The 17,255-nt window shown below is 36.5% G+C and overlaps 1 protein-coding gene across 1 annotated transcript in view; it reads right to left on the bottom strand.

The window, feature by feature from the left end:
• Positions 1-17,255, bottom strand: part of Mipol1 (mirror-image polydactyly 1) — a 240,412-nt gene that overhangs the window by 52,001 nt on the left and 171,156 nt on the right. Inside the window, exon 9 of the mRNA XM_028782398.1 lies at positions 2,104-2,198. Within this exon, the coding sequence (XP_028638231.1) occupies positions 2,104-2,198 (95 nt within the window). The remainder of the gene's footprint in view (positions 1-2,103; positions 2,199-17,255) is intronic.

Consider the following 17,255-nt stretch of genomic DNA (forward strand, 5'->3'; position numbering starts at 1 on the left):
TTTGAGATTCTCTCTTCTATCTCTTGTATTCGGTTGGTGATGCTTGCATCTATGACTCCTGATCTCTTTCTTAGGTTTTCTATTTCCATGGTTGTCTCCCTTTGAGCTTTCTTTAGGGAAAGTGTATCTTTATGGCAGTAATTATTAACTCTGTTTCGAGTTAGGTTATGCAACTCAGATTTAGATGATTCTAAGGAGATTCTCTTAAATACTATTTATTCCTTTATACTTTCTATATGTGTGCCTCCCTGCATATATGCATATACACACTTGTGCTGGTGACCGCAGGGACATCAGAAAGGGACGTAATATTCCTTGGAACTGGAGTTATAGGCAGTTTTGAGTTACTGAATGTGGGTAATATACACTAAACCTGTGTTTATTAGTGAGTAAATTAAGTGATTTTAACATTAGCTATAATTGAGAATAGAATGAAAACCATACAAATACTGCAATATTCATCCTGCAATTCAAACCACAAAAAGTGGGACAGCAAGATGTTCTCCTTTGCCATTAGGGTCTGCCTACCTATACACCACCTATAGACACTACAATTGGGCAAGAATTAACCACGCAAACATAGGTGGCATTTTACCAGTTTCCCACAAATGTATAATGAAGTACTACAAGCTGGATGGTTTAAAACAAGAGAAAGTTAGGGACACAAGTTTGAAATCAGGTGTCTGCTGGGCTGTGTTGGCTGTGCTGGCTGCTAATCTTTCCCAGACAAATTTAGTGTTGGCGTTTTGATGGCAGTCTACATGCTGTCCTCTGCCCATATGTCTTTATGATGAATCTCCTCAGTGTCTCTCTGACTCTGTACAAACTTCCTCTTTTTTATAAAACACCTGTCATTCTGGATTAAAGCTCACCCAAATGACCTTATTTTCACTGTTTCCCTCTGTGATGACCCTATTTCAAATAAAGGCACATTAAGAAGCTATGAAGTTCAGCCTGGCTTTGCAGAGAGGAACATAATTCAATTCACAGACATAGCCAAACACTGCAGATGTCCAGTATATCTGAAGGTGGGGTTTTAGGTTTTTTTTGCTAGGAAAATATTACAATTTTCTTTTCAGGAACTCTCTGGGAGGTTCAGTGCTTGAGCCATCTATGCTGACAGAAATGACTGGTATTCTTATTTCATAGCTCTGGCAATCATCACTCAACTAGCATTTATAAGCATCTCTAATAAGAAATTGTAGCTATTAATATGTGCTGCTAGGCTTGCTGCTATTTAATGCATTAATAATGAAGCACATACATATATCATGACACAATACTTGCATTATTGCAAATGATTTACATTTGTGTTGATTTGATTACATTTTAGGCATTTAACTACATTAGTCTGAGAAAAATACAATTAAAGTTTAATCCATAGTCTCAATAGATTTTCATACTTCAGACTTAAGGTAGGTATAGACTGAGTAGTCAAGAATCATACAGGACACTATGTGTTAAACTATTTCTTTTACCATGGTCCACCAAGGTCCCCTATTTTACATGTAACCCAAATACATCTCATATACACCACTCACTCAGAATCCTGAAACAAAAGCATCATAAAACAGTTATTTATCTTTATTGCATAGTATGCATTCTGATACTTTCTGTAATACTTCCCTTTAATAAAATGTTAATTTTAACTACTAAATTTATTTTTTATAACTAGAATAAAAATGAAATAATTTTGTTAAGTATCTTTGGAGACATTTCCTCAGAAATTTCTCATAGACTATTATAAAAAGTGAAAGCTGAAAAAACATGTGAAATCTGACAATACATATATTTTTGTACACACACCCCCAAACACATAACTTTAGAGGTGGCATTTCAATGAGCAAATACTTCAACTAACCAGGTACTGCTTAGACAACTGGTTATGTAAATGAACTATGTAAATTTTAATGGTGTGAAAATAAGCTTTACCAAATGTAGAAACAAAGGCTTAAAAATAATATTTTAGGTAATTTACAAACTATAAAAATACTTTAAATCCTCAGAGCTTAGTTTCTTTGACAAATTTCTTCACTCACAATTACAACATCAGATACAGGTGCTTTCTCAACAGCTATTTACTTACAACATAAAATGTTTTACCTGTAGTAAACTCGTAATGTCTGGATTTCTTCTTCCAGTCTTTTGTACTGTTCAACTGCAGTTTCTCTGGCTTGCTGCATTGATAATAATTTTGCCTGCAAGTAATTGTTTTATAATTGGTTATTAATGTTGGTATGTTAAAATACTGGATGAGGTGTAACTGTTAATTAGACCTTTTTGGTAGTTTAAAGTTCTAGTCATGTTTTTCTCAGCCTCAATTTCCCACAAAGTAGTTCAGATACACTGGAAACAGAAATACTGAAAGACGCAAATGTCGTAAGGGTATTAACTAAACTTCAACCATATTTTATCTGTGCCATCAAGTTATGTCTTTCTGCAATGTTTAACTTTATACACATAGTTCAGAAAGTGGAGCATGGGTTCAGGGAAGCATCTAGAGTGAGATAAGCACAGCGGGCATTTCTCATACAATTTAATGTGGCTCCACTGCCTGCTCCCACTAGATTTTCTTTTAACTTTATTAACAGTAAGACTCAGGAAGGTTAAGTATGTTGTCAAGCCATCTTTGACACACAAAACTATGGCCTGATTCTTACAGACACAAGTTAACCCTGTCAGCTCCTTTTCTGTAAGGGAAAATTTCCTCCTGAAAGGGCAGTGATAGGAACTTTCACTGCTAGAGATACTTTGCTCAAGGATATTGTCTCAAAGAATAGGCAATCGAGTCTACAAAATTTTAAATCCAGTTTATTTTAACTGATAAACCATAATTGTTATAGATATTAATGGAAACTGTGACATTTTCACGCATGTACACATTGTGTGATATATGGAACAAGATAAACTTTTACCATGTCTTATAGATTATCAGTCTTTTGTGTCATAAACTTTTTTATTGGTTATTTTACTTATTTATATTTCAAATGTTATCCACCTTCCCAGTTTCCCCTCTACAAACCCCCTATACCCTACCCTTAGCCCCTGCAAGTCTGAGGGTGTTCCCCCACTCACTCACTCCTGCCTCAGCGCCCTAGCATTCCCCTACACTGGGGCATTGAGCCTCCACAGGACCAAGGGCCTCCCCTCCCAGTGATGCCAGACAAGGCCATCCTCTACTACATATGCAGCTGGGGCCATGGGTCCCTCCATGTGTACTCTTTGGTTGGTGGTTGAATCCCTGGGAGCTCAGGGGGGTCTGGTTGGTTCTTCCTATGGGGTTGCAAACCCCTTCAGCTCCTTCAGTCCTTCCCCTAACTCCTCCATAGGGATGCCCGCTCAGTCCGATGGTTGGCTGCATAAACTTTTAAGGTATTTCCTCCTAGCTTTTTGGAGTGAACTGTTACTTGCATTTTCATTTTGGTAGGGCTCAAAGTTATCGTTTTAAAATATTTTCCCATGTTCCCCTCATCATGTTCACATGCTTTAAAGAATGCAAAGAAGAGCTTAACACTACTTATAAAATAAGGTACTAGCATGACAAGCTTTCATGGTTTATTTAATATTCAATTTACAATAAAATCTTGTCTTTCCCTTTAAATGGCCTTGGACATCTAACATGCAACTGTTTCAATGCTGAAAACCACACTGTCAGTAATTAAAAGTCATTTAAAGTCTGGAGCATTTCAGAGTTTCAGCATTTTGCTGAATGCATATGATTTCAGCGGAATTAGTTTCTGCATAAGAATGTAGTAAATAGGAAAATAATAAAAATCCAATTATGAGAAAATTAATTAGTGTGATGAAAATGAACACTAGATAATGCAACTTTTCTATTTTAATAATGGAAAGTTATAAAAGAATGAGCAGCCTGGATATTTGCATATAAGTTTAGGTACAAGATATTAGTTTGTTTTCTAGCTGGGCTAAGAAATTCTAACCGAGTTACTCTGTAATTAAATTTAAGATGTTTGAATGATTGCTTTAATTTTCTGAATTTCATAACTACAGGTGAGATATCCCCCCCCTAATTAGGAAAAAAAACTCAAAACAAATTCCATTTCCATGTTAAAAATGTTTTCTACTTTAGAGTTATATCCTTATAGACATTTTACAGTTTATATTTTTTGTACCTTTTGTACTTACAGTCTTATTTCAAGGTAAAATTTCATGAAAGTAAAACATATAGCCAACATCCAATAACTATACACATAGATTTTTAAGAATTAGGCTTATGGAGTTATAATTTCCAGACAGTATAAACTCAATGATTTGTAATCTATTATCTGTAATTTTTTTTATTATTTGAGATAGAGTAAGAACTCTGTAGGTCAGATAATTCTGGAACACATGTGTCTGGAACTTAACGCAATCTTTTCTTCAGCTTTCCAAAATGCTGCCATTATAGGCATGAGCCATCAAATTGTAACACATATACATCATATCCATCTACATCATATATGCATACATATATGTATACATCTACTCATGTAATAAGCATAACAGTCAAGGTATAAAACATTTCCATTATCTTCAGATGTCTCGGTGTACATCAGTGCAATCCCTAGCCCCCTTTCATACCTATCCTCTGCTTTATACCTTCCTTTCTGTAGATTATGTAAAAGAAATACAGCTGGTAACTCTTAGTTTACTTAATGCACTGAGATTTGTCTACGTTATTTTACGTACCAGTAGTTCATTCTTTTATAAGCATGAACAATGCTACTTTGAGAACTACAATGTGAATACCTATTCACCAGCTGAATGGCATTTTGCTTTAGTTTTAGAAGCTATTAATACAGTCGCTATAAATATCTGCATATATGTCATTTTCATTTTTCTTGAGTAACTAGCTGCCCAGACATAGAATTTTTTGGTCCTATGATATGTATATAATTACAAAACTTGGCAATTTCATTGAAATAATATTAAGGGTTCAGTCTTAGAAGGATATCACCTAATGAATTCCTGTTCTGGCAGGGGATGATGCAAAGTGCTTAAAAGATCTTAGGTTAGTACAGTTCATCCTTGCAAACTGCCTATAGGACAATCCACATTATTCCCTCGTGAGACATGAGTCACATCATTAGGTAACAAAAGTACTGACAACCAGAGTCATCAGTATGCGTTGTCTGCATTCTGTGTCCTTTCAGCACACCTGAAATAATGATAATAAATTGGTTGCCTAATGCTAAAGCATACATCTGCTTTGAGTACTGTGGTTGAAAAGGACAGCCGTTTGGACTAAAGCTGTATTAGAAAAGAACTCTGCTGTTTTAATAAGTCTTACCTAGCAATTCAGAACAACAAAAGCAGGATTATACTGTTCACAGAACTGAACTATATTTACTGTTGCTATTGTGGATAACAATCTTTATCTTATTTTAAAATCTTTTTATGTTTGGTTTCAATGTGTTTTTAATAGTTATGGTCTGAAATAGTTCAGCCTTCCTTTGGTATCACTAAGATCATTAATTCTGTCTATGACAGAGCACAGGCAGTTGATTGTCTTTATGATATCTGCTAAATAAAGGAGCATGGCTTATAAATAGAATTAAGACTCAGGATGCAGGTTTGAGAAGCATCTTGGAGGTAACACAGTCCTATTTTTATGATGAGAACATTCCTGCTATTGAAACATGTGCAGAGGAAACAGTTGGAACTTATCCAAGGTTTCACAGTTAATTATAAGGAAAGTTAAAACTATGAATAGAAATATTCATTAAGTATTGTTTATTTCATATTACAAGACCATATTCAAATATGATATAATTTAAATATATGTTACTTTTTCAAACAATCATTTTGAAAGAATAATCATAAATATATTAAATTGTGTTATAACTATGAACATATCTAAAGACATCTTACATGTTTTTAAGGCTGTGTCTAGAGAATTGTTCAAGCAATGACTATAGACATGCAGGATTTTAGCTCTCAAACTTGTGAGCAGATTTCAAGCTTGGTAGATAACATGTAACTATAAATCTGGAAAAACATAGCTTAAAAATTAAAAGTCTTATCAAAATGATAAGTGAGAAGATTTCATATACGATCCTTCATAGAAGGATTTGCTTGCTCACTACACTGTGTAATCCTTCTTAGAACATTTTTAGTGGTTATTTTATACTTGTCTTGCTTTTGGTTTACCAAAATGAAGACAATCAAGTCATTCATTCAAAGAGAACAGTATATGTGCTGTTCAATCACCTATGAAGTGGGATGATATGGGGGGGGAAGGAGATTGTGATGGAAATAGAAATTATAATATTAATAACTCAAGTTGATCCTCGAGCTGTAAGTACAAGTCACAGAACCAAGTTAGAAAAATTAGAAAAAAGTATGCTAGAAACACAGCCCGGCAAGGTCCTTGGAACCAGGGACTTGGAGGTCATCCTGCCTCTCTATTGCAAGCTGTATCATTAGACAGCCTAGTAAATCTTCATGTGCTTTCACTTTCTCTCCTATACAATGGAGTAAGCTAAACTCTATTCGCAAGGTGCTGATACTAATACAATATAATAAAACCTGTGAAATACATAGAATAGTACATAACACATAGAAAATGCCTCAATGACTTATTGTTGAGTAAATAGTAGGAAAAAAGCTGAATCATCAGCTTGATGAGTTAGGAGTCGAGTAGGAGTTACTATCTACCAGACAGAAGAAGAAAATAAATTTTCAGCATCACTCTGCCTTATAAACTTAACATCTTTTCACTCAGACCGAAAAGATGGATAAGTCTCTGTGAGGCCATTTGTAAGTTTTCTTATGATTCTATGTAGCTCTACCAAGAAACCTGTTGTTGACCAAGACAGTGCCTATAAATCTTTTGTCAGTAATAAAGTATGTGCAATATATTAAAAAATTTAAGGGGAAAAAACAGACTGTGCCTTGCTTTCTCAGGCACATGTTGTTCTGTCTCCTTTCTTGGTTAAACAGCTTCTGCTCAAAGCATAATGCCTCAATATTATGAAGTTTATAAAAGACTTAAAGTATAAGATGTTATTGAACTTGACACAGTAAGAAATTGAATGCTTTTGTTGAAGGGATAAATGTTATTTCTATTATTTTGGAAGGGAGGAAAAACAAGAGAGAATAATATTATTAACTGTATAGATATTTTAGTAACAAGAAAAAGGATACAAAATAAATCCAGGTTTTCCAAATCATAATATTTTACTATAATTTTATATACATCCATAGGAAAATAAAAAATAATGCCCAGCAAACATTGTTCTACGGAGCCATTTATACTTAATTCTCACAATGCATCATCATGTCATGGTAGCTACTAGTCCCATTTTACAACTGAGACAACTGCTATCTAACTCACAAAAGGTCACAAACCACTATGTCACTAGCCCTAAGTGGTGGAACAAGGATTTGAACTCAGGTACTCTAAGTACTCCTTCCTCTTAATCACTATGCTATAAACACTAAGCAAAAGTTGGTACTTTAAATCAGATGTTAAGAGTTTTGGAGGCCAATCCCCATAATCCATCTACAAAGAACTGCACCCAAGACTCCGGGAATACTGCAGAAACCTGGTGAAAAGTGTGTAAGCACCAGTAGATCTGCAAATTTTCTATGTGACACTGTGTCTTCTAGAAATGTCAGACGCTATACCCAGAAAGTCTCCCACACAGGACTGCCTGAACATGAGCTGAACAAGCGTGAAAGCAATGGACATGCCAAATGGCACAGAGAAAACACCATGAGGCTTCATCCCTACAGAAAATATTACAGCCAACTAAGCAATTCTGAGAGCAGGAGAAACAGTTTATCCTGGGAAGAGTACACCCAGGATATGGCTATCCCTGAAAACATACATACAAGTAACATTATACAGACTAAGCAGGTTATATTTGTATATTTAAGCATATATATGCACATACATATACATATATGTATATAACCACAAATAATGAAAAGAGGCCATGAATTAGAAAAATTCTCTCTATATATGGGAGGGTTTGTATGGTGGAAAGGGGGAAATAATATAATTATAAAAGAATAATTAAAACCATGATGTTAATATTAATGATATTAAAGATTAATGAATTATTTTACATAAGCTTGAACAAAGAAATTGAACTACTTGAGCAAGATTAAAAGGCATTTTTTTCCTTTTTCACTTAACATTAACCCACTCTCCTTCTCCCCATGCCTTCACAGATGACAGGAACTTATGGTGGGTAGTACTCCTTTAAGTACATTTACCACTTTTCCTTTACTCGTTCATTGGCAGATAGACATTATTGTTTTCATTTCTCGGCTATTGTGAGTACTAACACAATTCACGTGTGAGTGCAGATGTCTCTGGCATAATGATTTTATTCCATTTGGCTATACACCCGGTAGTAATCATGTTGTAGTTTTGTTTTTAAATTATGAGGATCTTCTACCCCATTTGAAGCCTATCACCAGTTTTTCCATACACAGAACTCCATTTTTGGGTCGTATTCCACACACACCCCTTTTTTTTTTTTGTAATAGGAAGCTATCCAGAGTGATTTTGATTTGAGATGTTGTAGGTAAATATAACTGTCATAGGCTGTATGAGTATCATATAAATAAGCAAATTATAAACACAATGAACAATAGTAGGCCAGTGAAAGGATTGTGTGTATCATTCTCTGCTACAAAGAACAGAGGTCAAAACTATGGCCAGTACTTTTAGTCACATTATTATATTGATCAGAAAAATCTAGACAATAGCTTGAAAAGAGACCCATATGTTTCGTAGTTCTGGTATCTTATAGAATGTAAGTCTGCATTTGATTTTAATAGGAATACAAATGCTACTATATCATAAGCAAATTGGAAGTAATTTAAATCCCAAGGAAAAATTAAAGTCGATCTCTTCTCAGATGGATGAATGAGTCTATAATGGCCTATTCATAACACAAGGTTATCAGTGAGGTAATGTCTCCCTTGATGCATAAGGGCCATCAGTTGGCCCTAGGTTGGCAGACGTGACTCCTGATCCTCTGGCTCATATCTCCTTTTGCCCTGCGGCTGGAGGTCTGCTACCTTTCTGGTCACTGTTACCATCTCCTTGCCCTTGACCAGTATCGTTGAGAGCCTGGGGCTGAAGAAATCGAAGAGAGATCTATAATGTTTCCCTGGATCCATCTACAATGACAGATACATACTCCTTCCCAATTTTCTTCTGGAGAAGTAAAAATAGAGCAGGTTAATATGTCAGCTCGCTTATTTCCTTCTGCAATAAAACCAGGGAGGTTAGAGCGTGCACAAGTGTAAGTCTATTGCTGAAAAAAATCCTACCACATAAGAAGAAACTGAAAGAATATTAAAGGGTTTACGAATTTACCAAAGTAGATGACTCAAAATAGCCAGTGCCATCCATTTTCCTGAAGAAGTACTAATAGACTGATGAAGGTCCGGACCATAAATCTTTCTTGTACCCTAGGTGAACCATTAATAAAAGATGTATCTACCCGTGGAATCAGAAAAGGTTGAACAATTTTTGTAATCACGATTTCAGTTCCAATGAGAAAATCCCATAGCTTGCCAGCCGGATCGTGATTTCCTATCCTTCCATAGTAATCTGCAAACGAAATTTGAAAAATCATAGAGTTCTATAACACTCCTAAGAATGGGTTGTTAGGTGATGTCAACACACAAGCATCAAACCCGTATAACTGTTGACTTTAGGGCCTCCCGAGTCACTAAGTGAGCAAGAAGAACAGTGTAGGATCCATCCCAAAGGTTTACCTTCCTGTGCTATACTATCCATGGCAGGCAAAGGCTGTGAGAAACCCACGAGGATTCACAGCCTCTGTCAGTCAGTCAGGACTCAACCAGCTGTAGTTCTTTCCTTACCCCTTGAGGTAGTATGTGAGCGCCGTCCAATGCCTCCCCGTTTTTAGCGTTTTAGGTAGATTGGCTAGCACATATTTAAGCAGAAACAAACTTCTTTCTCTGCCATGCCCAAGAATGCTTAGCTTGAAGACTTAGTAAATCCTCAGCAGGAAGTAGCGATGATGCAAAATTAGATTGATATAAAATCTCACCTCGTGCTTCAGGGTCATTTTCAGACAACACATAGCTAAAAGAGGTTCTAGTCAGGGAGCTGAGGGAACTGTCATCGGCACAGTTATCTGCGGTGCTGTTTTTACTTCTGATTCTGCCTGAATGGAGAATATCTGCTTTTTTTGCCTCTTTTACTAATGTTAAGGTTTATCCAGTTTATGTACATTCAAGAAATTATCCATCTTTTCCTTATGATTAATATCCTCCTTATCTTCTTTAAGCATTTTGATAACTGTCTGAGTTAATGCACAAGTGACCTAAAATTGAACAGGGGTCTTTCCCCCTTGCTATTGTTACCTTTTCAATGTTTTTTTTAGGAGTCTATCCCACAGTTCTTCTAAAGTCCCTTCTTCTGGAAGCTTAATAATGCACAAGCTTGACGCAGGCAAAGGCTTCCCTGGTTTCAGACCCACTATGCTCAGCCCCCACTCTCTTACGTCAGAGCTGACTTCAGGCCCCCACTCCTGGTACCACTTGCTTACCACTCTAGTTGGTGTTGTGAACCTGGGAGAGCGGGCTCTAAAACTTAGACAGACTAAAGTCTCATGCAATAGCCAACTTTATCCAGAGCACCAGACAATTTATACTGAAGAAGAGTCACCTGAGTAAAGTGTACAGTCACGAAGACAAACTGAATGTGACAAAAGTCATGCTTTTCCATAGTGGCATATGAACAAGCAACAATAGCCAGCTGTAATGACTAATCTAAAGTGAACTCAATTCTATCCAATACACCTGGGAAGTGAAGAAAAGCATACTCCAAGAAAAATTCAGTGGTTTTTAAGAAACTGAGGTCACAAGACTTTTTTTTAAATTTTTTTATTTTTTGGAGTTTTCTCACAAGCATTGAGAAAACTCCTCCTAGGATTCCTTTTTTTTGGAGTGTGTTCTGACACTGATCCTCAGTGAGTATCTATTAACGAATTTCTTCTACCCACAGCATCTATCTATCCTTGAGATTAATTTCCTCAAGAAAAGAAGTGTGTGTGTGTGTGTGTGTGTGTGTGTGTGTGTGTGTGTACACGCGCAAAGTATCAGCCAGAGCATGGGTTCCTAGGCGGGGAGTGTAGCTTAGTGGTAGAGTGAATGCTTAGTATGTTGGTTCCCAACAAAGTCTATTGTCTTCTCTCATGTCAGGAAGCATTCCTTCCACTGAGCTCTGTGATGCTACCTAAGAATATGAGCACACAGAGAAAACCAAAGTCTTACTTAAACCCAAGAAACAAACAGTTCCCCAGATGACAATATATTTTCTTCTACATTTCAGTCAGAAACATTTCTCTACATGCAGTACTTTTCTATTTAGTCAGTAGAGTTTTGTTTATTTGTTCAGGATCCTGTATGTTTCTGCATCTATTGTACACTTCATCGCCTGAACACCTGCTGAACTAAAATAGTCTTGCCAGCAGAAAAATTTGAAATTATGCAATCTGCAATTCAGTCCATGGCAAGCACTAGGGTAGAATTTCTTTTATAGCTTTCAACATCAATTACTGAACAGTCTGCATAGAAATACTGCCAACTCAGATCGCTCAAGACACAAGGGTAAGCAGGTGAGCATGACTGTCACCTCGGCTCAGGACTTTTCAGACACTCAGAGTAAGAACATAATCGCTGCCATGAAACTCACTAGAACATTCTCAAATTCACCAAGGTGTTGAAGGGAAAATCAACCTGACTATGTAATCTCTAATAAATATGGACTTTATATTATTCAGACAGCTCTGTGTGTGTGTGTGTGTGTGTGTGTGTATTATAAATATATCATAAAATGGCTACTGAAAATTTTTTGTATGTAACTTATACAAACTACAAAAGCATAAATATAAAGTTATATGGTCAAGGCTATATTAAATATACTTTATACTGAACTAGACCACAATTAAGAGTATTAGAGTATTAAGATAACAAATATTAATTTATAATCCTTTTAATTGCAAAATAGTTTTATTCAGCTGTTAAGGTCCAAACCAAAAAAATTCTATTCACAATCACTGTAAAGACTAACCAGAAGTTCTCAAAGATTTCTGACTTAACAAGATTTTAAAGAACAGGAGGCAAAGCAGGTTTCGCAAACACACTAAAGGTTTTCTCAAAAACTTCAGTTGACATAAAGGCACTGAAATAATAAGTAAGGCAATATTTTTAGGAGATAACAACTTATACAGAAGAAAAAAAGCTGGCTTCAGCTAACTTCATGTTAGTTAACATATCATTTAAAACAGTAATTTGAAGAGAAATTCAATTTCTCAATATGGAAATTGCTTGGGAGTTGTGCATGTGAAGGCAAAAAAGAATTCTCTCCCTGTCTTCTTTTGGCTGTTCACACAGCAGCACAGCCCAGGGCACGCTGCTGCAGACTTTAACTGTTGTATAGAACTACTCAAAATGCTTTTGATCCATTTTATCTTCTAAGTTAGCAAAGAAATGTTGCAATAAGAAACACCAACAGAGATCTGGAAAAGTTAAGCTCTGGATTACCATATTGTGCGCTCCTGGCATTCAATGCTTCATACAAAGGCAGTGGTGTTCAAAGTAAGAAAAGAAATGTAAGGAGGAGAGAAAAAAGGGGTGCTGGTCTCAGAAAGAGCAAAGCACCAAGTCAATAATATTCGCCTACATCACTTCTTTTCCACAGATTGGATGTTAAAAGAGTTGCAGCAATTAGGCTTTTGTTAATTACCAGCTGTTGAAACAGATGTGTTGACTATCCTTATTAGTTAACAGCTGGGTGAGAAGAACAATTGATGCTCCCTAAAACCAACAGCCAGCTGCTCTTCAGTAATTATCTCCAATTAATAATACAGGTGATAACAGCAAAAACCTCCCATCCATCTCCTTCAATAACTTTTTCAGTTTCAATAACCGTGGCTTTATCATTATGCAGTGATAGGTAATACACTTATTACAGTAAGTACGGTCGGTATATTGGAGTTGCATTAACTCCAGGGTAGTTTCCATTATGCAACTTCTGCAGAAGGAATCAAACAAGCGCTAAAAGGAGAAGCAGACATTCTGTAGGCTTTTATTTATCATATTTCAAATGTCACTGCCAACTTACTTCTCTGATGCTAACAATAACAGCTAAGCACTTACGTTCTTTGAAAAAGAGAAGCATAGCTAAAATCTATTCTTTTTGATTTCCAGGGGTTGTCTCCATCGATGGTTTATACTCAATTCGCTGAAGCAATATATTTTCTCTTGGTATGCCTAAATATCAGTGTGCTGTTCTCTGGCTTATATTTCCTAGGTGACTGGAGGAAGCAATTTTACCAGACAGAAGATTTTATCTCAGAACAGTAAACATCACATGTATACTAAGTGATCAGCAGGACAAACAAACAAGCAAGAAATCAAGAAACACATTTTAGTTTTGTAGACCTCAACTTTTGACATGTAACATTCAGGTTTCTAATTGTAATATTAAAATAAACATCCCAATAAATCACACCAAAACCTTGCAATGATGACTTACTTTAAAACTGTATTTTCTATTTCCTTCCTTTTTAGATGTTTATATTGAAACCTTACTTACTAGAAATGTAAGACAATGATGTAAAGAAGCAGGCAAACCTTCTCGATCCTATGGAGGTATCCACAAGAATTCACAACCATATCTATTCACTAATTAAAGAACACTTAAAGATACTGCCTTTCTGAAAACAAGGATTAGAGCTGGCTGAATAACCCCCTTTCACAGCCCTTCCTTGTGGCTCTCTTGGGTCATCACGAGCAGCTTGTCTTTCCAGAATTAAATAGAAAAGCCTGCTGATTACTAGTTCTGAGTGCCCCAGTTAGGCATCAGGACGGTTAATAGGGACAGGAACTTTAAATAACATGTAAATAAATCATTCCAGGACAAGTGCTGTAATAAAAAAAGTGAACAAAGACAAACTATCTAAAGCAATATTATTTACGTTGCCACTTGGATGGTATGGCTGCTTGCTGGAGAAACCATTGCTTAACAACTCTCACCGCATTTTATACAATTGCTTCTAAAGTGAAAACGTAATGCATACATAATTACAACCTAAGTCAGAGCTGGACATATAAAAAGTTATCCGTTTCTACAACAGTAACTCTGAAGGAGAATGTGTAATAATCAGATTCTGTAATTACAGGGAATCACCCGATATGTGGAGGCTAATAAAGTGTATAATGAAGAAGCAAAGTACTAATTTCGCTTAAAAATCTCTAGGATTCTGTTTCTCAGTTCTTCGTAAAGAGATCATTTCTCAGCACAGCAGCAGGCAGAACAGCTGACTGTCTTCTGCCCACCGTTGGACAGCCTGCACTTCCTCCCCATTGGCTAGAATACTGCAGCAGGACCCAGGCATCAGAGCAGCCAGCTAGCTTCTCTGGTTTGTGGAATGAACAGGTTGTGGTAAACACTCAACAAGCCCTCACTCCAAACAGGCACAGATCTGCTGGGGTAGACGGTAGTCCTCTCATGTCCTAGGAGACCTGAGCAGGGGAGGCAGAAGTGAAACCTATTCTGAAGGCACAGTTCCTAAGTTCTCTCCTGTTTAAAATCACCCAGGAAGTACATGTCCTTTCTTTTCTACGGAATACGGGAATCAATGTATACGTAGCAAACATCTGGCTGCAATACAATTCCTCGAAAAGTTTCCTTTTTGAAAAATAAAAAAATGATTAGATCTACTCTAGAACAGGACCCAGGTTTCCTAAGGGCTTTTCATAACAACTTCAACACATTTCAGCGTAAGAATTTTACTACATGCTTCACTGTCCTGAGATAATCTCCTGTATTTTCTCATCCATAACATGTATCCCAACAGTTCAGCATGCCTTTTCCTACCTGGTCACTGACACAGTCATAAACTTCTCATTGCTAAGTCTCGCACTTCCTTCTATCCACCACTTCTGTATAAACAGAATTTAGTTTTATCTGCAGTTTCTCTCCTTCTTTTAACTGAGCACCACCTTTCTCCATGAAACAGACATTTTCTAAATTTCCACGTTTTGGGCCTATTCATGTCAGATGGCACAGACTCCCTTAGCATGTGAGAAGCAGTGTATCTAGAATAGTGATGATAAGAAAACAAGTAGCTCATAGTTTCTTCACAGGGCAGATTGGTACTTCCGCTATGGCAGGATCTTTAACCACATAGCAGACCTGACACAATCAGGGAAAAGTAAGCCCCAAGCTGACGCTTCCTCCTCTATTATCCCGACTTTTAGAAGGTATATTTGTTTTACTTCTATAACAAACACTCCTCCTTTTTAGACCGTACCACAGGCTGCACAGGGAATTAGCACTGGAACCACAAAGTGATCACTGAACTTGGACTATCCGCGCCCATCAGCTCCGGTCTTCAAATACCAACCACGTATCTTACTTACACTGTAAAGCTGGCATTTCCTGCACTAAACTCACATGTCTTCATTAATCAAATCCATGTCTTAATGTCTTCACCTTTGTAAGAAACATCTTTATATTCCCAATAACTCAGTCTTAAAAACCTGAAGGTACCTTAAACAGCTTCGTTTATCACGTTAGGTCAATTCTTTCTACTATCCTCAAGCTTCTCGTACTTATTATTTATTGATTAGTACTGATGTTGTCAAGAGAATTTCCACTCTTCATCATTTAATTCACAGAACTCATTAACAGCCTACAGAATTTCCTACCTTCATATGCTGTATACTTAATTCGCTGAAATTGTTAAAGTGGCTACTTATTATTTGTCGAATTCATTTTACCAACTCATGCATCTTCAGGCTAAAATCTTTAGAGCTCATCTAATGTTTGCTTCAAGAAAAATAATCTTTGTGGATTTTTCAGTAGCCTGTTCAATAGCCAAAGTCGTCTACAGGGTAACCAACTATTACAGTTCCCTTTCGGTTACTGTGATAAAACACTCTGATCAAAAGTAGCTTGGAAAAAGAATTTATTTAGCTTATATTTCCAGGATATAGTCCTTAGGATCAAGAACTGAAAAAAACTTTAAGAACAAGAGATGGAGGGCTGTGGTTGGCTTGCTTGTAGGCTCATATTCAGCTAGCTTTCTTACAGTCCAACAACACCTCCTCAGAGAATGCATCTCTCCCCAAGTTGGGATGGAAAAAAAGAAAATTTCACTAAGAGATGTGTTGGCCTTTAGCAGCATGGAGCTGATTATTTTAGCAATCAGTAATAATTATTCTGTGTATGGTCTATCAAGTCTCATGTCAAATTATACAGCAACAGAAATGTACCCTCTATATATTATGTACTTGCATTTGAAATATGGGACCACAAAAACCTCTTGTTCGTTTCTATGGAGGTTTTAATAAATTGGTAGACATGACAAATAAAGTCAAAACAACAAAAGCCTCCAAATCTGTTGATACCTTCTCCAAATCTACATTACAATGTCCCATTTATTTAAAAATTGGGAAGACAAATACAAGTTTATCAATTTCTATTCAGTCTGTAAAGTTCTCATTGAATAGAGTTAAAAGCTCTCCTCTGACCAATGTCTTGTATGGTTCATACACAGTATTTGGCAGGTGATATGACTTGCTTATGTGGAATACTGAAGGTTCAATAATGAGGGTTTATGGTTACTCTACAATTTCCACGAACACAAATAAATTACGTAGTAAGGATTTTTAGTTTGTAGAGATGGAGGTAGGTAGACTTCTTAAACATATGCCTAACATGGACACAATGGTTAGCTTTAATTAACAACTTGACATCACCTTGGGAGGGAGTCTCAATTACAGCTTGTTTACATTCAGTTGGCCATGGATATGTCCATGGGCAACTGCCTTAATTAAGCTAACTGAAGGAAGAAAGGCCGGTCCAGCATGAGGAGCACCATCCTCTAGGCAGGGGCAATCCTCATTTGCATAAGCATGGAGAAATCTGGCTGAGCACAAGCAAGCTAATGTGCGTGAATTCACCTCGGCCTGCTCTTTTCTACTGATGTGACCAACTGCGGGAGTTCTCCTGTCAGTCCTGCTTCTCCTCCATGATGGGCTGGACCCTAGAACTGTATGTCAAACAACATCCCTTTCTGCTCCAAGTTGTTTTTCTCAAGTATTTTATTACAGTTAACAGGAAAAAAAAACCTTGGATACTAATATTGACCACACAAAATACTGTTTGGTTAGCTCTAAAGTGAAAAAATTCAGAGTATGAGATAAAAAGAGTATCTGTTTTATATCAAAAATATTTGAACGTGTTATAG

Source organism: Grammomys surdaster, unplaced genomic scaffold, assembly GCF_004785775.1.
Source record: "Grammomys surdaster isolate TR1022 unplaced genomic scaffold, NIH_TR_1.0 98, whole genome shotgun sequence".
NCBI lineage: Eukaryota > Metazoa > Chordata > Mammalia > Rodentia > Muridae > Grammomys > Grammomys surdaster.